Genomic DNA, 22,433 nt, shown 5'->3' with positions numbered 1-22,433 from the left:
GACAGAGGGAGTTAAGACATCATGAAACACATTAACTGTGTTTTAGCTTCCTGGTCTTTGCAATACAATGTACCACAAAGTACAATCTTGTCCCCAATGCTGTTTAAAGCTATATAAGGTCTATGGATGAAGTCCTTAGGAACTGGGGGCAAAGTGTCATCCCTGCTCTACTTCGCCATAACACCTGAGTCACAAGGGGTTTTGCATGATCTGGGCCATTCTCTGGGTGCACTGCTGGACTGGATGAGGGCCAATAAACTGAGCTTAAACCTTGGAAACAAAGAGACACTCTGGGTTGGTAGTTCCCATGCCCACAAGACACATCACAGATAGGCTACTGATTGGGACAGACCATCGCCAGAGCATGCAGCGCTCAAAAGTCTGGAGCGCTCAAATGTCTGCAGCGCTCAAATGTACTGGCTGCCCGTACATTACCAGGCCAGGTTCAAGGTTTTTGTATTAATTTAAAAAACCCTTAAAATGCTTAGAGACTATTGCAGTTAGGTGGTATAGAAATTGTTCAAATAAAATAAAATAATGAATTCCCCAGACACTTCAATCATTAATTCTTCTATTGCCCTGTATTGGATTAGAAATGTCCTTATGCTGTCAAGTCTTACAAATTTCAACTACTCCATTAGGCACTAAAGTCCACCTAATGACCTGCTGGGGTCAAGAGGAGGGGTAGTCAAATGTTGCCCTCCCAGCCGTGGCAATGAAGTGGCCCTGCAGAACCGCTCTTCCGTCCTCTCCTGCAGCCTGATGAATGGCTGCTGCCAAGTGACAGCCGCTGGAGAGAGACAACTGGCATCGGAGCAAAGCAGATATTGGCCCTGCATCCCTTCACTTCTATGCTGTAACAATAATGCCGCTGTGTAGCTTGCCTGTCTTTAAAATATTTACTTTCAGACAGATTTTCTTTGACCATATTTGCCACAAGACTAATGTATTTATTGCGACGAGACTTAATGTGTGGTGCAAAATGGCCTAGCTGTTGCTTCACCATAAACTTCAATATACATACCTATCCGACATGACTCAGCCATGGAAAATTTAATGCAGAGGCAATCATGCACACTTTGCTCATTTCCAAAATTAAGTGTAATACTGTTATAAGTGGCAGCGGCCTTGTCATGCAAGCCAGAATAACCACAACTACTGAAATGGAGCTCAGGATAAACACCACTATGTTCAACTGGACTAATTTTTGCCAGAGACACTTACCTTCCAAAATCACAAAGTTTTAGGACAGCTGTGTCGGGGTCCAGCAAAAGATTTTGTGGTTTTATATCCCGATGGCATATTCCAAAGGAATGGATATAGGCTAAACTTCGGAATAGTTGATACATGTATAACTGGAACATAAATAAGAGATTTTAAAATAAATATTATCTCCCATACTAAAACATGGCAGGAGGTTTAACATACTAACTTTTCTATAATGCTTGACAACTAAAAATATGGTTAGAATCAACACCTTGATGTAATGTCCAAACACTGTCCTTTTTTTTGATAATAAATGTATTCTGTGTTTTATTTCTTTCTTTCACACTTGTCTTCCACTTCAGAATTCAAAGCAGCTTAATAATAGAAACGATCAAAACAGTAGCAGAATAAAAAACAGAAGTATAAAATTATTAGAAAGATTAGACAATAGCAAATTTTAGTTCATCAGTTATTTTATCAATTAAACTAATTAACACTACTCCGTATCAAATCCAAAGAGGTTTAACACTTCCTCCTCATTTATAAAAATAGAGAAAAGCTGAATACTATTTCAAATTTTATGGAAACAAGTACTGTGGAAAGCTGAGAAAATATTTACATGCAATAAAAAAGAATGAAAATCGAAGGGAACAGGAAATACAAAAATATTTTTTAAGAAAGGCCCAGCTGATAATGGGGACAATTATAGAACAATTAGCTTAGTATCTATTATGAACAAGTTATATTTCAGATTCTATAGCAGCGTTTGATTTGCTCCCCCAGAGACAAGCTATGGCTGCAACTGAGTAATGTCATTGTTGATAAAAGACTGCTCCATCTTAGTCTCTGAAAAGAAGTCTACACAAAAGAGTCAGTTATTGGATGGTCAAACTCCAGAACAGGTAAAGAGTATTAAATACCTTGGGTTACTGTTCTATACAGTATTTCCTGGACCACATATAGACTCTATGATGTCCAGAAAGTGAATACAAGTGAGAGAGGCATTACGAAGGGTGAGCTCTCTCACACAATTAAGTTACAGAGCTCAGCTCTTTTATGGAGTTCTACTGTGGGGATAGTCATCTGAGAACTGGGTCAAAATACATTAAAAAAAACTTATTGGAGTCCCCACAAATACCCTGCCTCATTAATAGGAGGGGTCTTTCACTCTCTTCCAGAGCTATGGGACAATATTTCTTACCAATTAGACTTATTAGTTGTTTGTTACCTGTGGAGACACAGGGAAGAAAAGCCGTTTGGCTCAAGCCACACCAAGAGCATCCAAAGATCTCCAAGGAGAGTTGCATACTCTATTTTTGCAGTCAGCAAATGGGAAGCAGACTAGTGACTAAACCAGGGACCTAAAATGATCTAAATCCATCCCCTTTTCAAATTCCTAACTAATTCTCTGATTTTTATTTTATCTGTCCTAAATGTGAAACGGGTGCAAGATCTACTACCATTAAAATATAAGAGAGAAATGAAAGAGGTAGGTATACAATAAGCTTGTTTAAGTTTTACTCAAATCCATAATTGCAGCTTCTGAACTCTATGGAACCATTCCATCCTGATATTTAAATTTATATTTTATTTGTATTTATATTATATTTATGTTGTATTTAAATCCTGATATTTGAATTTAAATTTCATCTACTAATGGGTGGCTTCAATTATTCTCACATAGAGGATAATTCCAGGCATGACGAAGAGGGAAAATGTCTAAATATCCTTAAAAACTGAGCCATAGATTAGCTGGTCATGGAACCAACCAGAAGGAAGTCAGCCCTGAACTTAATTTTAAGTGGCATGCAGACACACAGAAGCTAGTGCAAGCTGTGCTTTTGAAACCGGCCAGGAAAAGTGACCACAGTACAAACAAATTCAACATATATGTAAGTGGACAACTGCCAAGAAAATCAAACTCAGTCACGTTTAACTCCAGAAATGGAAACTTCCTCTTTTAGCAAAAAGAAATTTAAGCAGACAACAAAGGATACATAAATAAAATAAAAGACTGAGCAGTACATTGCTAAAAATAGAATAAACAACGACAAAAATCTTTAAATACATGAGTAGCAGGAGACTGGCCAGGGAGCCGGCTGGATCATAGGATGAAAAGAGTTAAAGTTGTGCAAGAGGAGGAAAAGCAGAGTGAGAAGAAACTGAATGACTTATCTGCATCTGTCTTTACAATGGAAGATAAAGGGCGACTCCATACACCTGAACTTTTGAAGAAACTGAGGAACTGAGGCAAATTGTAGAGACAAGGGACAAAGTCCTTGTACTTCTGGCCAATGAGCCAAACCATTTCCTCCAAACCAGGCATACCTGTTAAACAGCTGATGCCACTGGGTGATGGGCAGGGTTCAATTCTGCTGAGTGCTGCTTTGCCAGCATGTTCCCTGTGGGCAATATGTTGGCAGAGAAGAGCCTTTCCCCCAAACCCGTGAGCCAACCTGACTGACAGGTGGATGGTACCAAACATCTGTCAAAGTTAGCCGGGGGGGGGAGGAGGACGGGAGATAACTATCTGGCCTGCTGAGCCAAAAGGGTTCCCCATCCTTGTTCTAGGCCTTACTGACCAAGTAAAAACTATCATAACATATTATCTTGTCCAATCTTGTGCTGAAGTCTTGCCTGTAGGTTTCCCACAGGCCTCTGGTTGGCCACTATGAGAACAGGATACTGGACTGGATGAGCCGTTGGCCTGATCCTGCAGCCTCTTCTTATGCCACCAAGTCTAGATGGCATCTACCTGAGAGCATTTAAGAACTCAAATGTGGAATCGCTTATCTGACATTATCTGAGATTTAGAAGACATCTGAAGGTAGCCCTGTTCAGGGAAGTTTTTAACGTGTGACATTTTAATGTATTTTTTATCTTTGTTGGAAGCTGCCCAGAGTGGCTGGGGAAACCCAGCCAGATGGCGTATTATTATTATTATCATTATCATTATCATTATTATCATCATCATCATCATCATCATCTTGCTTTACCTTTTTTTACTAACATAAAATAAACAAGAGGTGGGTCCTTCTGCATTATCATTATATTAAACCACATTTCTAATATAACAGCTTTGTTTTATTACTGGAATGGCTCATAAGAAGGGGACAGTAGAACAGAGTATGTTACAATAAAAAGATCTATGGATTTTGCTGGTTTTTAATCTAACTCTTTCTGTTCTACTATCTATACATAATCCACACCCTTTAAACACACTGAGGATCTGGGGGGGGGGGGTGGCAGCAGTGTCTTTCTCCAGTTTGTTCACCTCTATTAGACTACTTACTAAATTTGAAGCAATTTTATTACATCTGGGTCATTGGGGCAGAGGACTGGATTCTGCTCTTTATAAGGAACTGCCCAGGGAAAAGGTGAAGGCTATGAAGCCTCAGTCACAGCAGACAGGAAGGCCAAGTGAGGAGCAGGCTGCATTAATCCAGCTTCTGAACTAAGAACCGTGTACTGTAAGAGTTATAGGCAACAGTAACGCTAATGGTGTGCTATTAAAAACGCAAGTGCTAAAGATATTTCAATTAATTTATTGTCCAAACACATGCCAGGACATGTCAAGCAGAAGCTATTCATCAGAAGAGAATCAACAAAGCTATTTCTGCTCAATATCTAAAACAGTCCTTGTCGTTTTTGTTTTTTTTATCAGTACTTCCAAAATATTGCAAGAATCAGCCTTTCTAGTTTTTTGGCACTTTGCTATATAAGCTGGAAACCCACTGGATATGGCAAATGGAAGCCATTTTGGCATATGGGTTGCATACCTATATAAGTAATAAAATTGTAAGAATGTCCTCATGCTGCAGTTCATGGGGCCACCACTTTTTTCAAAGAGGGCCAGATTTGATGACGTGAAGGGCCGTGAAGGCTGACCAAAGGGCCAACCAAAGTTGTTAACCTTTTTTATTATTTTACCCCAGGAAAAACTGCCACAGGGGCCGGATTAAACCGACCGACGGGACGGATTAGGCCCCTGAAACGGACTTTGGACATGCCTCAACTAGACTCTCAAAGCTACTCGGCCATCACAGCAGCTCGGAGGCAGAGGAGGAAGACAGAGGCAGGACATCCCTGGCCCAGGCCAATGAGGGTATCGGCATGCCAGACAAGTAGACTGGCTAAGCCAGCCTTCAGCTTAACAACTGCAGCAGACTGAGATGGAAAAGGGAGAGCAGCCCTGCACCGCTCCTTTCTGATTGGAGTTTGAAAGAATCAGTGTTGGGCTTAATTTTCCAACCTTCCCATACACCCTTTGTTGCTGCCACTGCTTGCAAAATTAAGGGGAACAAAGGAGATAAAGTCTCCTCTTCCCTCCCCAACATGGCTGCCACCGCCACAGCTGTTGCTGTGATAAAGAGAAGTTTGTATTTTAAAATGCAGCAAGGAGGGGGGGACTACATAAAAGTTTGGTAAGGTGTATAGGGAGGGGGAAAGGGGGTGGCAGGTGGGAGATGGGCTGGAAAGCAGGGGTAGTAACCCCTAGCAACCTAACAGAATCATAGAATTGTAGAGTTGGAAAGGACCAGAAGGGTCATCTAGCCCAACCGTCTGCATAAATAAAAACATACGAGTATCATCTGTACACTTCCCTCACCATGTGCAATACCCCTTGAAAAAAGTATTCTATGAAATCTCATGTAGATATGACAGCATGTCTAAATCAACCCTCACTCAGACAAGCCTGCACTTCCTTTCAAGAACAGGGCAGTCGTATGGCACACCTGAGCTTCCCCTTTGCAGTAGCAGCACGCTCCCCAACCAAGTGTCTCCATTGCCAAGGAGCTCTCCAGAGCAAAACTACACAATGTGCAAGAGGTCGCCATTAGAAAGAAACAAAGGGCATTAGCAGACCCATTTCTACCTATGGACATCTAAACCTGATTGCTGCTCTATGTCTGATGTAACAACCAAGCAACCAACCATCTAGGTTATCGTTTCGTTTTACCTACCTTCACAAATATCATCGGGAGTGTCTGCTTGGCCCGACTATAATGCCTGGCAACTCTGTATACTGTTTCAGGAACATAGTCCAGAACCAAATTAAGGTATACCTCATCTTTCTGGAAATGGGAAAAAGGAAAAAGACAGGGATGAAAGAAGAAAGATTATATGAAACCAGAAGTATGGTATTTTTTATGGCGCTTTTTACAGGAGGGAAACCATATATTTTTTTAACACAAACTTGTTTACACCCATAGACTATATACCAGTAAATGCATTAACTTTTGTAGCACAAGACAACCATGTCTGTAAATGCCATATCATGCTGATTACATTTTTTCAGTGCAAATGAGGCCAGGCAAGTAGTAGGATTACTTTGACCCATATTTCAACCCCTTGAAAAAGGTATTCATCTGTTTAAGAGGAACTGTATTTAAAACATATGCAAGTATATGGTGACATGGTATCTTCAAGTACTAGTAACAGATTGAAGGGCAGGCTTTCTGGACGATGTGTTTATGAGAACTAGGTACCATGAAGCATGGCATGGGAAGACTGGAAAGAAGAAACCAATAAATTTAGAAACTGCAAAATGTGTCCTAAATGAGGCACGTGGTTGTAACAGTTCCTTCCCAATGAGTGCCATTTGCAATTATATTTTGCACATTTAAGATTTTACAGGGTACAGTTAAAATACTGCCTCTGTAGGCATATGCGTTCCAAATGATCAGCATGTAGTAGCAGAAGGCAGGGTGGGGCACTGGTGCTCTAGCCTCCGATGTCACTGTTGCACACTGGGAGGGTGAGAGGGAGGGGACAGGCAGCGGCAAAGATGGCGTGGAGCAAAAGCACTGGCAGAAGTGGTGGGTTGCCTTTGCTGGGCATGTCTTGCCCCCCCCCCGCCCCCCCCTGCGTCCCATTATGCAGCAATGATGTGGGCAACCAAAGATCAGATGAGCACTACTGCCCCACCCTGCCACATGCTACAGCTCCTGACCAGAGTCTCTCTAACCAATTATTCATCTGATTTAGCTTCTCTATATCTTTCTCTTACTTTCTTTATAAAAGATTCTATTAATGTGGTCTCCCTGTCCAGAAGAGGGTGCTGAAGATGCCAGCTCAAGTTCTCATTAAATTCCTCCTCCTTGCCACTGTTGGTTCACTCCTCCACCTTCTGACTTTGAGGGCTACTTTTGTAGGATGGTGACAAGAATGAGGAGGAGGAGGATGCACAACTGCCTGAAGCTTGCCAGCTACTGCTGATTCCACTGCTCAGCTACTACCATCTCACAAACCCAAATGATTTGCTTCCTGCATGCCTCTCAAAACGTACCTTCTCTCCACTGGAGTAAAAGAAATAGCGCAATCTGACAATGTTACAATGATCGAGCTTTCTCATGATTTGAAGCTCTCGATTCTGAAAAAGAGAATAATATTTGGCAGATATTACAAAGGCACACAATCTTTGCATTAATTTATTTATATACTGCTCACTTGTCAAAATGGCTTCTAAATGGTTTGCAAGTATACAGCCAAGTATAAAAATATATTATTAATATTAACAGTAATATAATTTTATCGAAACATTTAGAATGGTACATTTTAAGACAATTAAAATAGAGTAACAGTTAAAACAGAAATTACAACAAATAGATCAAGCCAGGAATTGAGGGTAATGTTTCTCTAAACAGGTGGGTCTTCACAAGTCAGCAGTATGCCAGTGAAGCTCCTCATATTTCAGCAGGGAGATTAATTTCATACGTAAGAGTTTAAACTCATTTGTTTTGTTATAAATTATCTCTCATTAAAACACAATCGTTTATTTACAATATTTATATACTTCCCAATAACCAAGTTTTTCTGGACAGTTAACTGTAAAAACCGAAAACTTCAAGAAGTAAAATATAAACATGAAAAATGAGACAGAACCAAACAGAATATTACATTAGTGCAAAGAATTTTAAACACACTAAAATAATTAAGACTAAATGGTCTGGGGAACTAAAATGGTATTTCTCTGGCACTGAACAGACCCCCCAAGTAAGTGTCAAGTGATCGTATCTGATGAAGGCATTCCACAACTGGGGTGTGACTACTAAAAAGGAATTCTTTCTAGTAACTGCCCACTGTGCTCCATTTGTCAAACTACGTTAGTATGTGGAAGGCATGAGGAAAGGATTCAAGAACATTTCAGCATGGCTAACCTATATTTTGCTTTTCAGAAAAGCTTATGAATCTTAGACAGTGTCACACACCATTGTGCATAATTCATCTAATTTTGCACTTTAATTCACTACAGAAGTAAGGCTACACCTGAAACTAGCATTGACTCTGGGACAATAAAACTCAGTCTACAATCTCTGTCATTCTCTAGTTCAGGGCTCTACCACTGTGGGGGGCCTGAGGGCACATTTGAAAATCTAAGGAAAGTTCACAACAGTGAAGCACCAATTTTACAGAAAAGACTGGTGTACTCAGGGACCCCCACCACCATCACAGAAAAAAATACAACAGGCCAAATCCATGGAACAAGCAAACAACCCCAACCAAAACACACATATAAAATTTAAAAACTGAAGGGGCACAAGGCTTTGGTGGGCACCACGATACCTTTGAGTATCTATCTAGGGACCCCAGCTTTAGTTTGGGGGCAGATAGGCAAGTTAAAGCTATTCCTAAAGCCTTAAAGCCCAACATTAGAGGACTCTCTCCTGCTCCAAAGCAATATCCTTACTTCCAAATTCAAAAGCAAAAAGGTGTCTCTTGACATAAAAAGATTACCTGTTACTTATTTTTCAGGCTGTTTCTCTGCACCAGCTCATCCTTCCATTTCAGAGACCTATTACTCTCTCTTAGCCCATTTAAACTAGTTATAGCTAATTAACATTTCAGACGGTTAAAAAAGAAGTACCTTCACAAAGCCCACTTCCAGGAACAACCTGGACCTGAGCAAAAGTATCAGTCAGAAGAACATTCCACACTACCTCCATTTATAAAAAATATTCATATGTGTTTGGTAGACAATCAAATGGACACAACTAGGTCAATTCCAATTAAAGTAAGCTGGTTCCTCAATATCTTCTTGGTACTCCATGCAACAACACATTTACTTGAGTCTGCATGTACGCTGGTCATCAGATGAAACTTTCGGAACCCATATTAGAGAGCCAGAATAGTAAAATAGCTATTAGACTGTTCATTTGGGCCTCAGGAGAACCTAGGTTTAAATCCCTGCTTAACTATGAAGGTAGCTCAGTAGCTTTGAACAAGTCATTATCATGCAGATTAGCCTACTTCATATGGCTGTACAAGGATAAAATGAGAATAATTCCATGTATCCCACTTCCCTGATCTCTTTCAACAAATAATTTTCAAATCCACTTCAGGGCCAAATTACATGTAACATTAAACACATCTTCCTATCTAGCCTACAGGATTGGTTTTTTAAACACAAACTTCAAAGCCAAGGAAGGCTGATAATTAACAGGATCAGAGCAGAAACCAAGAAGGGATTTCCTCCTCTGTTGCAGTTCCAAAGAAAACATCTCTCCTGAACCTGGTACCGTATTTTTCACTCCATAAGACACACCTGACCATAAGATGCACCTAGTTTTTAGAGGAGGAAAACAAGAAAAAAAAATATTCTGAGTGAACAGTGTGATTTTTGTGGTTATTGCTGTGGCCACAGACATGATATGTGATCTGATGGTGAATTTGGGGTGACCCAATGCAAAAATCCTGAGAATCCATCTGGATCTGTGCTTTGTAACCACATTTTTGCACCACTGTGGCCCCATGAAACAGTGGATGCATGGTTTTTTTGGTGCAGGCTGTAGCCATGGACATGATATGTGATCTGATAGTGAATTTGAGGTGACCCAATGCAAAAATCCCGAGGATCCACGAGCTGTTACCTCCCCCCCTCCCAGGCAGCCTCCTTTATCGCTAACATCCCTTATCTCCCTTCTGATCGCTTGCCGATCAGCTGCTCAGTGGCTTCGTTTCAACACCCCCTTCCCTCTTGTTTGCTTTAGCATCTCTTCCTTAGCTGGAGTTTTTTGCTCCTCCTTTTCTTCTAATTTCTCTCCTCGTTGCTTGTTTTAGTATTCCTGTCTCCTCTCCTTGCAAGTTTGCGGTCTTTACGCCCCCCCCCCCCGGCAACCTCCTTTACCCGCAGCCTTATCTCCCTCCTGATCGCTTGCCGATCAGCTGTTCAGCAGCTTCCTTTCAACACCCCCTTCCCTCTTTAAAAAAAAAAAAAAGCAAGACCTGCTTTTCGCCCCTGGGCAATGCGGCTCCAGGGAACACACATTCGCTCCATAAGACGCACAGGCATTTCCCCTTACTTTTTAGGAGGGAAAAAGTGTGTCTTATGGAGCGAAAAATATGGTATTTGCCTTGGAGGTTGTTGGGTCAAGCAAGGAGTGGAGGCAGACCTCAAAACCCTCCACAATAAAATCCTACAGCACCCCACAATAAAATACAAAACAGTCTATTCTTGCTTGGAGTTAATTTTAATTTTGATTGCTCATATTACATCGCAGAGCCTGATTCCCCCCCACTGAATCTTTTTGTCCCTCCTTTACTTCAGGAAGTGACCAAGACTCTTCCAGACCCCGCACACCAATGAAGCTTATTTTCTAATAAGTGAAGGGTTAAGGACATAGTGAAACCCAAACTTTGGTCTTCTGTTTGTAGGTGTATGAGTTGTCCAGGTCCTTACTTCTGTCACTCAGGATGCCTGGGGAAAGCACTGAGTTGTAAGCTAAAGCCCAGGTTCCCTTTGTCCCTTCACACTCTTTTGGCCAGTTAATAGCTGGTTCCGATCCCTTTCTAAGGACCAGGTGAGCTATAAGGGGTCAGGAACTTTGACTGAAACCACCATCTTTTTCTTGCCCCTTCCCTGTGCAGCAGTATCACCAGAAATTTAAATGCCTCCGTGTTGCTTCACTCTGCCTCATGGGGTTCATCCCTGTTATTGACTTGGATGGAGGCTGATCTGCTCAGCAGAGGTGTACTGCATCAGCTGTGTGGTTCATAAGCAGTTGAGTGACTCAGCTGCTTCTATGTAAAGCCAGATTCTCATCTATCCCTGGGAAGCAGTGACAGGGGCAAATCTCCCCCTGGCTCAATGTATTATTACTTGGTAGTTGGTCTGAAGGCTGGCATAGTGAGGGAGCTGTTGAGTCCTTTAGCCACTGCTGATCAGAGATGCTGGAGCAATCTCCAATTTCTCGATGGGAGAAGTGTCTGGTGGCAACAGATAAAAAGACTGGGCACAATAGAATCACATTCTGCTGGTTCATCCAGACACCCTCCCAGCAAGAAATAGACTGCCCCAGGGAAAATCTCCAACTACCCAGGGGTGAGCATGCCTAAAGGAAGCAGTGCAGCCTTAATATATTGGAAAAATTTGAAGTTTTAAAAATGAAATGACTAAGAAAGTAGTTTTCTTTCCACCTGATTGTCATCACATCACTACAAGGTCAAAAGAAATGCATTACAGTTCAAAGGCAGAATTTCCAGCTTCCTTCCTATATATCCTGCACAAAAATACAATCATAAGACTACAGTGTCAATGCTCACAATATACTCCCTAGGGAAACATCATTCATCTCAAGGACTGACTCATAAGAACAGAATAAATAGTAGCATGAATGTTCTTAACTTTCCTTACTTCTTACCTTAAACCTCTTGTCTTGCAGAACCTTCTTAATGGCAACCAGTTCTCCTGAATCACAGAGTTTGGCTTGATATACAACACCAAAAGATCCATTTCCAATCACTTTGGTGTCTGTGTAACTAACTTCTTGAGGCCGGTCTGGACCCTGTCCAGGAGTTGCTACCACTGTGGTCACTTTGCTGCCATCTTTGTCTCCTGGAATATACAAAAAGTGAGACAGTTAATATGGAAAAATCTATTACAAAAGAAAATATCACACAAGGTATATGTCCATATAGAAAACTGTGTTATGAGAGATAGCTTTTTTCCTTATTAAAAAGAGTATTCCAACTACTTATTTGTTCCACAATATATATATTTTATTTTTGCAGTTTTCTATTTTCATAAGATGGAGAAATATAAGCTGACATATTTATTATTGCTTATACTGCTCCAATGAATATTGATCTACTGATTTTACTGAAACTACTGCAATAAATCTTGAGTATCTGGCTAAAACCTGTAAAGTGCTATTCAGGTGAGATCCTGATAAAAAAAGGACATTGCTGTGCAAAGTCAGAGATCTGGGACACATGATGCCCACTGTAACACATTTCTACTTTTCTGCAGATAAAAGCATTCCTATCCAGTTCTCCTTTTAGCTTCTTCTCTCTGAAGACTTTGAAGACTTGGCATTCAGGTTATCAGTAGCATCAGGGTTAAGAACACAAAAAGATAAAAGTTCTTATATTATATTTGGCAGAATATCAGTAAGATTTGGGCTCCCTTATTGTTTTTCAGTGTTAGTTACAACAGAGTATATTGGCCAACTATGAAAATAACCTGAACTCAACTGGGTTGCTTCTTTGAGAAACATATTCTATTAAATATGCAGAGCACTGAAAAATACTATAATAAAATCAATACTGAAAGGTTAACATTGCAGAAGCACTCAAACAGAAACTCTGTGCTGGAAAGAACTCATCCTTTTTTTGTTTTCAGTTTTACAATTACACCATTTTCCATTCTTATACAGTAGTTCTTTTCGACTTCCCACTCAGCATTCCATGACAGTTCTTTTTAATTCTTGCTCAGCTGCATATGCATCAATTCTTTCATCTTATTTTCCACACTTTAGTATCTTTTATATTGTCTACTGTTGGTCACAAAGTATCCCCTACCTGGAATTTATATTTGAGGACATTTTTTTGTAAATATTCCCCTAGATATTCTCACTCACTCCTCATCTTTTTGTCATCTTGATTTCTTATTTTGGATGTCATACTGGCAAGCTCTGCATATTCAGTTAATTTATTTAGCCATTGTTCTTTCCCTGGGGTCTCTCTTTGTTTCCAGTATCTTGCCTATACTATCCTCACAGCTGTTGCTGCATATAGAAATAGGCTGTGAGCCTTCTTTGGTAACTCATTCCCAAGTATGCCTAGAGGGAGTGCTTCCGGTTTCTTGGGAAATGTGAATTTAAATATATTTTTTAACTTGTTGTACACCATCTCCCAAAATTCCTTTGCTCATTTACATTTCCACCATAAATGAATAAATGTACCCTCTACTTCTAGACATTTACAGCATAGTTTTGAACTTCTTTTATACACTATAGTCAGTTTGATTGGTGTCAAATACCATCTATATTGTATTTTTTGGCATATTTTCTTTTATATGATCATGCAGAGTTCATTATTGAATTCCATATTTTTTCCCACTCAGCAATTTCAATAATATGCCTAATATCAATAGCCCATTTTGTTATTGCCTCCTTTATAAGTTCATCTTTAATCTCCCTTTCTAGCAATAGTTTATATATTTTAGAGATATTTTTTTTTTGTTAGACCCTAAAATCACTTTTTCACATTCTGATTCTTCTTGTACAAATCGTTTTCATCTTTTTTAAAAATCTGCTCTGTTTGGAAGTATTGAAACCAGTCAAGTATCCAATTTTGACACCTCCTCCCTATCTCTTAGTTTTATGTTGCCATTTTATATTCAAGGAGGTCTTTGTCCATTTCCCAGATCATATCCATATTTATCCTTTTTACTGCAACCGCTTTCACCAACCAGGAGTGTTACTTTCTAAAATATATTTATGCCTCATCCAGACCTTAGACAGACACATCATTTAAAAATCCCTTGTGAACCCTAGTTTTCTTATACCAGAGATAGGGACGTGGGTGTCACTGTGGGTTAAGCCACAGAGCTTAGGGCTTGCCGATCAGAAGGTCGGCGGTTCAAATCCCCGTGACAGGGTGAGCTCCCGTTGCTCAATCCCTGCTCCTGCCAACCTAGCAGTTCGAAAGCACGTCAGAGTGCAAGTAGATAAATAGGTACCGCTCCGGCGGGAAGGTAAACAGCGTTTCCATGCGCTGCTCTGGTTCAGAAGCAGCTTAGTCATGCTGGCCACATGACCCGGAAGCTGTACATGACCGGTCCGCCAATAAAGCGAGATGAGCGCCGCAACCCCAGAGTCAGTCATGACTGGACCTAATGGTCAGGGGTCCTTTACCTTTATACACGTGCCACCCATAGATCAGATCAGCACCAGTATATTTACACCCTTCAATTTGATCCACTCTTTCATCCATCTTAAACAGGTTGCTTCATAATATAATTTCAAATCTGGGAAAGCAAACCCCCCTCATGTTTTTCATCTGTTAGTATTTTATATTTAATCTTTGTTTTTTTCTTTTGCCATAGAAAGTTTAGTATGTCTTTTTTCCATTGTGTAAAGCAATTGGAGTTGGATATTACCGGTAATGATTGAAATAAAAATATCATTTTGGGGAGAAAATTCATTTTAATTACAGATATTCTACCCAAAAATGACAGATTCGTTTGCTCCCATTTTTTAAAGTCTTTTTTAATTTCGGTCCACACACTTTTATAGTTATCTTGAAATAAGTTCAGATTTTTAGATGCAATCCAAAATTTTCTTTTCCACTTTATTTCCTAAGTCATTTCCCAATTTTATTAATAAATCTACATTTTAAAAAACAGACAAGGATGGTGGACATGTTGCCACCTAATAAAGCATAAAATCAACAATATGCATACAATATAGGTACAAAATATCCATTCCTCATACATTCAAATAAAAATGTTTATAATTCACTAATCACTCATCTCCGGCCCTGCTCCGTCCAGACCCGCTGGTCCTGGAAACAAGGAGAAACTGTATTATGAAAGAGTCCTGAGTATCTGTTTCTTAAAAGACACTTAATGCAACATCCAGATCAAGTTTTCACCGAGGAAGGGGCATATTATTGTTTGGTGTGGTGTGAAAATATCAAAAAACTAATCTAGAGTTTCCTTGCTCCCAACTACTCATAACTGATGTGTTAGTTTGTCCACAATGGCTACATCCCATACATTGTGATACAACATTGACAAGTCCAGGCATTCCATATTATTCTATTTTTGAACTATCGGTAGGATGCTATTAGAAATATTAGTAACTCTTTTAATGTCTGAATTACTATGCTCATATATACTTAATAGACATAATTGAGGGGTAAGCTCAATGTTTTATTTCAATATCTGAACTATTTTCTGAGAAACCTCTAACAGACAGCGTGCCACTCACAAGCATTCCTAATCCTACCACAGTATGCACCTTTATGACTGCAATTTCTCCAACATATTTGAGTTCCGCCTACTAAAACCACTGGGGCAGGCAAAGTTGCAGCTGTGTCAAAAGGGATTTGCAGAGAACTTTGAAGCCTCAACTATCAGCTGATTGTCAGTGCTTCAAAGACTCTCTGCAGGCACCAAGGATCAGCTGATAGTAGGAGCCTGAAAAGAACCTTGCACAGCTGAAATCCCAACCATCATCTGAGATCAGCTGCACAGAAAGCAGTTTGTATTCAAAGTGCTTCCTCCAATGCTTTGAATGCAAACAGCTTCCCCTGGAAAGAAAGAAAAAATGAGGGTTTTCTTTTCTTTCCAGAGGAAGCTATATGAAGTTTTTTCCACAAAGGCAAAAATGCTCCATTTTAGGAACATTCTCCCCCCCCTGCAGATACTTTAAGGTGCCTCCTGTGCTGGCTCCACTCATCAAATTCAGAACTTGACCTTTCACCACAACCAGGTTTTATTCAGGAATTCAGCACAGTGCCCAAACATAGGTCTACAGGTAACAAAATAAGGCACAACAGAGCTTTAAGTTATATGACCAGGCATTGCTAAGCTGCTGATTCAACAAGCAACATACACTCCACACTGTGCCGGCTAGGCACTCCTCTGAGTTGGCCAAACATGCAGTGTCAGCTTGCACCACCACTGGCGTCACTGTGTTCTTTGAGATTGAGATGCCAAAAGTAGCTTAACTACCTAGGTACCTCTCCTAGGGGGAAGGCTTCTCCCTGAAAGGAAAGGGCTCTCTAGCCAGTTCTCTCGCAGGTACAGAAGCACCCAGAAGACCCACAGATAATTCATTCAAGCCCTCCTGGAGATCCAAATCTCCCCCCATCCAATGCCACTAGGACCTTCCCCTACATCATCCATGTCTTGGTGGCCATAACCATAAACCCCTACCCACTAGAGCTCTCGCCAGATCAGACTCCCCCAAAACCACCCCATTCCTCCTCTGCATCAGACCATCATCTCCAGGAAGTGTCCTAGGGACTCATTATATCTCTCTTTAACCAAGGATGAGCTAACTGACGTTTACAGGGACCATCTTTGAAAGTGCGCTCCCGGCTGGGCGGTATCTGGTTTTCAACATTGTGATATACCATCAGTTAAACATCGTGATATACCAACATATCATGATGTCCAAAATAAGGATGTAGAGGCATTGGCTGACTTCAAGGTTTCTCCTGCATTGTGATTTTTGCCAGCACTTGTTCTTGTGATTCACTGCCCCCTGCATGAGGCAGGGGAGAGCTGAGTCGGCAGAGTTAACAGGGGCTGCAGGAATCAAGAGAAGCTTTGGCTGGCTTCATCATTTTTCCCACTGTATTTTTTGCATGGCACACAGTCACATACCATGATTCGCGATATATTGCCAGGTCAAAAATTATGAAACAGATATCACGAAATGGACTTCAAACCGGTTTTGGACAATATATCGATATTTCGCCCAGGCCTACAGATGACTGGTGCTGAAAGCACAGCTTCAAAGGGGGTTGCTATAACCACCAAACAACAGATTGACAATTGTACAAAACTCCTTTGAACTTTTAACAGATTATGCAATGATGTCAAGTGATTTACAGGTGGCCTGCATGTGAAAGGAGAGGTAAGCATCTCGCTCACTGGCCGGATCATGTTTCCTAACCTTGCTCTAAAACAAAATTTTCTTTTTCCTCTTTCACGCACATTGACTACACAGTATCATTGAGATTCTTGGGCTTCCCAAGTATTGCACAGCAGACACACCAGAAAAAAGCATCCTGACAATATATTAAAAAGTATTTGTACATAGGTGTCAGGGAACTGCCATCAGTGCCGGAGGGAGAGAGCAAAATCCAGAGGGATTCCGGAGAGCGTCCCGGGATTGGGAGAGGCAGCCCATCCTCTGGGGAAGAGAATCAGCGTAGCACCAGTGGAGAAGGGGGGCAGATGGGGGAAGCGGCGAGGCGGTCCCATGACTCCTTGCCGGGGACGAGCCGGGAGAGTAGAGGTCCTCCGCTGCCTACGCCCTCCTTGCGCAGAAGGGTTCCGCGCAGAGAGAGTAGGACGCGACTAGGCGTCAAAGAGCTTCTTTGCTGGAAGAAGTTTAAGAAACGCCCACTGACGGATTCTGCCAGCGATTGAGACAGCCACGGGTGAGTGGCTGTCCGGACAGAAAAGGTTCACTCAGGCAATCCAGCCAGGTGTTTGCACTGGCTTACGCACGAGCAACCCCTAGAACCATTACAATAGGTTATCAGCAACCAAGGGTTTTCCAGACTTTTTAGGTATTCTTGGCAGATCCCAAAGCAATTATTTTCAGTTCACAAAAAAGTATTATCAAGATACTTAGCATGTGGACATGCAGGTTTATGTTTATGCAGCACTGTCCAGTAATATGGACAGGCATTCTGCCTAATTAGTAACACAACCACTTTTCAGTAGCTAGGATTATCTACACACATGCCTTCTCATTCCATTTAAGAAAGACAGTTCTAATAGAACTGGCTACAAACTTGGGACATTATCAAGCTAAAGTTAAGCATGTTTAAGACCTGTTGATTTCAGTGCCAGAGATATATGAGCAGGTGCTTAACCCAACATGGTTAGTTGGGCACATACTCAGCTCCATGCAGAAATAAGCATCTACATTTTTTAAAATTAGGAAAAGCAGAGGGCCTTGGTGCCAAGGGAGATGTTTATGATAGTGCAGTTTCTGCTGCCATTGTGGTGGGGACTCCAGGTCTAGTGCATGCTGGTTGCTGGGACACTTACAAAACAACGCATAAGCACCACATTCCTTCCTTCTTGCAGTTGTTATTGTCATATGCTGACAGTGAACTGCTTTTCCTTTGATTCAAAAGTTGGGAGGCAGAATACTACAGGGCTCAACAAACCTCTCCCACATTTCCATTTTGGAGTTGGAAGGAAGAAGAGGCTCATGATGAACAGAATGTGTTTCTAGCCCTAAGATTACTTCAAAAAATTACTTTTCCTTACTGAATATGCCTACCAATGGCTACTGATAGCAATAATAGCCCCAAATGGAACCTCAATAACAGACACCAGACATAAACAGTAGGGGATTGCTATTAACATTAAATCCTGTTTGTGAACTTCTCAAAAGCACCTAACTGGCCACTGTGGGAGAAAAGATGGACTAGATTGGCTTTGGTCTGAATGAATATTCAGGATCAATTTATGTTTTAACTGTGAAGAAATCTTAAAAAATTTTGCTTTGTAAATTTAAATACATGCCAATCAATGGATCTTGGGAATTCCAGAAAGGGAGAAAAAGCAGACCCTAAAATTGTAGGGTCAGCCTATTCCTGCCATTCAGGCCACACTCAAGCAATTTCACTATTCAAAATTAACCACTTTAGTGAAGGCAGTTGGTTTTACACTTCCTCAGATTCAAAGCTATATAGATCAGTTATTCTCAGATCATACTTTATGAGACATTCTGACATCTTTTACAGGCTAAATACAGAACAAAATCCCTAAGCAAAACTCACTTCTTTATGTGAAGTAAACTGTTGCAAACAGCATAGATTATAAAATGACTATGGCTTCATTGAGACAACCATATCTTAATAATCCACAAGATGAACAAGGCTTTTGCTCTTCAGGCAAACTATGATTAAACCAGGGATATTCTAATTATTAATAATTCTATGCTTGTCTAACTATGGGGAAATGTGGCTACAGCAGTGTTAGGAATTAGCCAGGCGGATGTGCATCCACTGGCAGAGGAAGAGGAGTGCAGGGGGAGCACACCGCCCCCGGCAGCGCGATCCCAGTGGGGTGCCATTGAGGCTGACCCGCCCCACGCACTGGGTGCCATGCCCCTGCAGGCGACGTGCCCCGCCCCTGCGGGCAGCGCGTCACACCCCCAGGATGTGCGCCAGCCCCGCCCCACCTACTCTCTGCCCCCCCCCCACTGTGTGCATCTGGCTATCAACCACTTGTGACCAAGTGAAGAAGCCTGGTCACCAGGATGGCCCCTGACATCTCCACCATCGGGAGAATTCTATCAGTTATATTTTATCTGCACAATCAGAATGAATTTTAGAAACCAAAAAGTCATACTGAAAATGTCTTGCCCAAAAATGGCAACTAGGCATTCCATTTTTGCAACTGTTACCCTTGCTTAAGGAATCATTTGGCACCTAGCATATATATTTGAGTTTCTAAGTCTGGGCTACAATTGAGGAACAAGCCCAAATCTTAAAACAAATTTCAAACCACAGTTTGCTTATAGTCCACTTGATTGGGGGGGGGGGGACGGACCCCAGGATCTTTGCTTGTCTTGAAGCTGGCAATCATAGTTTTCCAGTTCAAAAAAATGGAAAACTATGACTAGGCACTACTGCATAGCATTCCAGTATACCACAAAGGGATGAATGAAGAGGCTTGCTGTGTATTCATTTTGTATTTTATGTTATGAACCACTTTGTGATCTTCAGATGAAACAGGGTATTCAAATTTTAATAATGATGATGTCAGATCTATAAGGTCCTGTGGAATGTGGAGTTAACTTTTGGTATAAAGGTTAACATCAGTCCATTATACTACAAGATCTCTATAGATTATACACAATTCTTTTAAGATGGACAAGGTCCCAAGTTCAGACATGAGTCTTCCTGAGGTCACAGAAACCAAGAACAGCACTTTGAACAATAGGAATCAGAGTGGCACCTTCTTCAGGGGCTTGAACAGTAGGTGTTGTAAGACCATCATGACAGTATGTCGATCCCATGTTGGGAACCTATGTTGTATCACGGACTGCTTGAGGTAAGGATGTGAGCCGATGAACATCTAGATAGGATCGAGGACAATGCTGAAACCTGTCTTTTCAACATGTTTGGTTTGAGACCCAATTTGAACCCATCTTGTAGGAACAGTACAATTTCTGGTAGTGGCACTTTGGAAGAGCTTTTGTGTTTCTTCTTGTACCAGCATAAGAAGGTCTCCCAGGTAGAACCACAGGGGTGACTGGTTTGTGGGAGGCAAAAAATGCTGGGATTATAGTCCAGAAATCCACCCCTTTGTGAGTCTTTTCCCGGTGGTCTTCCAAATGGTCAAGTTCAGCCATACTGAGTGGATGTTTGAGCAGCTCCTGATGTGCTGGCAGAGTCCATGGTAGCACTATGACCAGACACAATATATCTGAGAACCACAGCTGACTTGGCTAAAATGGCACTGAGGCATTGCAGGTACCATTAGAATGAATTCTGTCTTCTCCAGCCATATTTTCTTTAGCAAACTTGCAAGTAAGGGGGTCAGATGAAAGGCATCCATCCCTTCCACCATGTGGGATGGGAATCTGATGAAGCATCTTCTGAGTTGGTGGTCTGAGTCAGATGTGAATGGTTTCACTTCATTTTGTGCCACATTTTCTTGTATATCTGTCTACAGAGGTACTACAGCCCAGGCATTAGCAGTGCTCTGCTCAGCCAGTCCACCTGAATGTTCTCTGTCCCCTTGATGTGGCTCATTGTCAGGGAGGAGAGATAGTAAGCCTCCTTTTATTGACAGTGCCCTGAGTAGGATGACATCCAGTTAGAAGTACAGATGAATCCCTTCCTTACATATTGTATCATGAGTGACCATGATTGTCATGAATATTCTTGATGCTGATGTCAGGCCAAACAGTAAAACACATGTGATCACTGCCACACAAGTACTTTATAGTTTCTTGATCTTTCATTATAATCAACACGACTGGACTGAACTGAACTGCTTTATCAACCCACTCATATATTTATAGAATGCCAGCACATTGGGGGGGAAACTGAAAAGGATGAGCCAATATGATACAAAAAAGGGTCCAAATTTGCAGACCCCTGGATGGATGCTATGGTAGCTTCAAATGCTTCTTCTTGATGCTACCATTGACATAACTGGCAGACATATACCGTAGAAGTCCCTTCCCTGCGTTTTGAAATTAGAAGTCTTCTCCACATTTTCTCTGCCTAAGCCCTCTTAGTGATGAGTTCCCTTGATCCAACACATACTGTAGCAGTTTTAAAAAGAAACTTTTGCAACAATATCTCCAGAAGGAAGGGCAATCCTGTTCCTTTCCAGTACTGAACACAAGGTTCCTACCTCAGGTGGTCAACTTAGTGGCAGTCACCAGATATTCATCTCCACACATTATCAGATTTTTTTTAGTCAAAACTGTCACTTTCTCCTTCTTTTCCCATCAGCAAACATCTCACTGCTCCAAAGGTCGATACCAAATGCTCTCCATCATTGGAAACAGACAATATCATAATGCTTGAAATACTATATACTATATACTGCCTCAGCTCAAAAAAGGCTATTGCGAAGTTGGGAAAGTTCAGCAAAAGGCAACTGAAATTATCAAGGAGCTGGGAAAACATTCCTGTGAGGTAACATTACATTTGGAGGGGTTCTAGTTTGAGGGGGGATGTGAGTAAATAGGGAGGGGGCATAATAAAAGACGCATAAAACTCTGCAAGGTGTGGAGAAAGGGAAGAGTGAAGAATGTTCTCAATAATACTAGAACTGAGGGCCATTCAATGAAGCTAAATGTGGGAGGATTGAGGGCAGAAAAAAAGAAATACTTCTTCACACAGAGCATAGTATAGAATTCACTAGCACAACATGCAATGACAGCCACCAAATTAGACAGCTTTAAAACAAGTTTAGACAAATCCATGGAGAATAAAGCTATCATCAGTGACTACCGTTATGGGAGACTATATGGCTCTGTATACCAATGGCTGGAGTGGAGATTAGGAGTGGAAGAATGCTTGTGCACTCATGTCTTGCCTCCAGGCTTTCCACACACATCTGGTTGGCCACTGCAGGAACAAAACGTTGGACTAAATGGACCTTTGTTCATATGTTCCTTTTTAGACCCCATGGCTCCAAGCATAAGTGAGTTAACATTCAACTTCCTCCTCCAGGCACACCTCCCATAGGAAATGGGAAAGTGCCCTAGTGACCCTTGCAACCT

The 22,433-nt window shown here is 41.2% G+C and overlaps 1 protein-coding gene across 2 annotated transcripts in view; it reads right to left on the bottom strand.

Annotated features, from left to right (window-relative positions):
* The window catches only part of GSK3B (glycogen synthase kinase 3 beta), a 65,936-nt gene that overhangs the window by 32,067 nt on the left and 11,436 nt on the right, over nucleotides 1-22,433 (bottom strand). For both annotated transcript variants that reach the window (XM_080987195.1, XM_080987196.1), the window contains exons 2-5: nucleotides 11,847-12,040; nucleotides 7,496-7,579; nucleotides 6,171-6,281; nucleotides 1,225-1,355 (exon numbers count right to left, since the gene is read on the bottom strand). In XM_080987195.1, the coding sequence (XP_080843321.1) occupies nucleotides 1,225-1,355; nucleotides 6,171-6,281; nucleotides 7,496-7,579; nucleotides 11,847-12,040 (520 nt within the window). The remainder of the gene's footprint in view (nucleotides 1-1,224; nucleotides 1,356-6,170; nucleotides 6,282-7,495; nucleotides 7,580-11,846; nucleotides 12,041-22,433) is intronic.

This window comes from Podarcis pityusensis (assembly GCF_964106645.2).
Source record: "Podarcis pityusensis genome assembly, chromosome: 17".
In the NCBI taxonomy this organism is placed as follows: Eukaryota; Metazoa; Chordata; class Lepidosauria; order Squamata; family Lacertidae; genus Podarcis; species Podarcis pityusensis.
The sequence above is the reverse complement of the archived record's forward strand: the minus strand, read 5'-3'. Positions and strand labels throughout refer to the sequence as shown.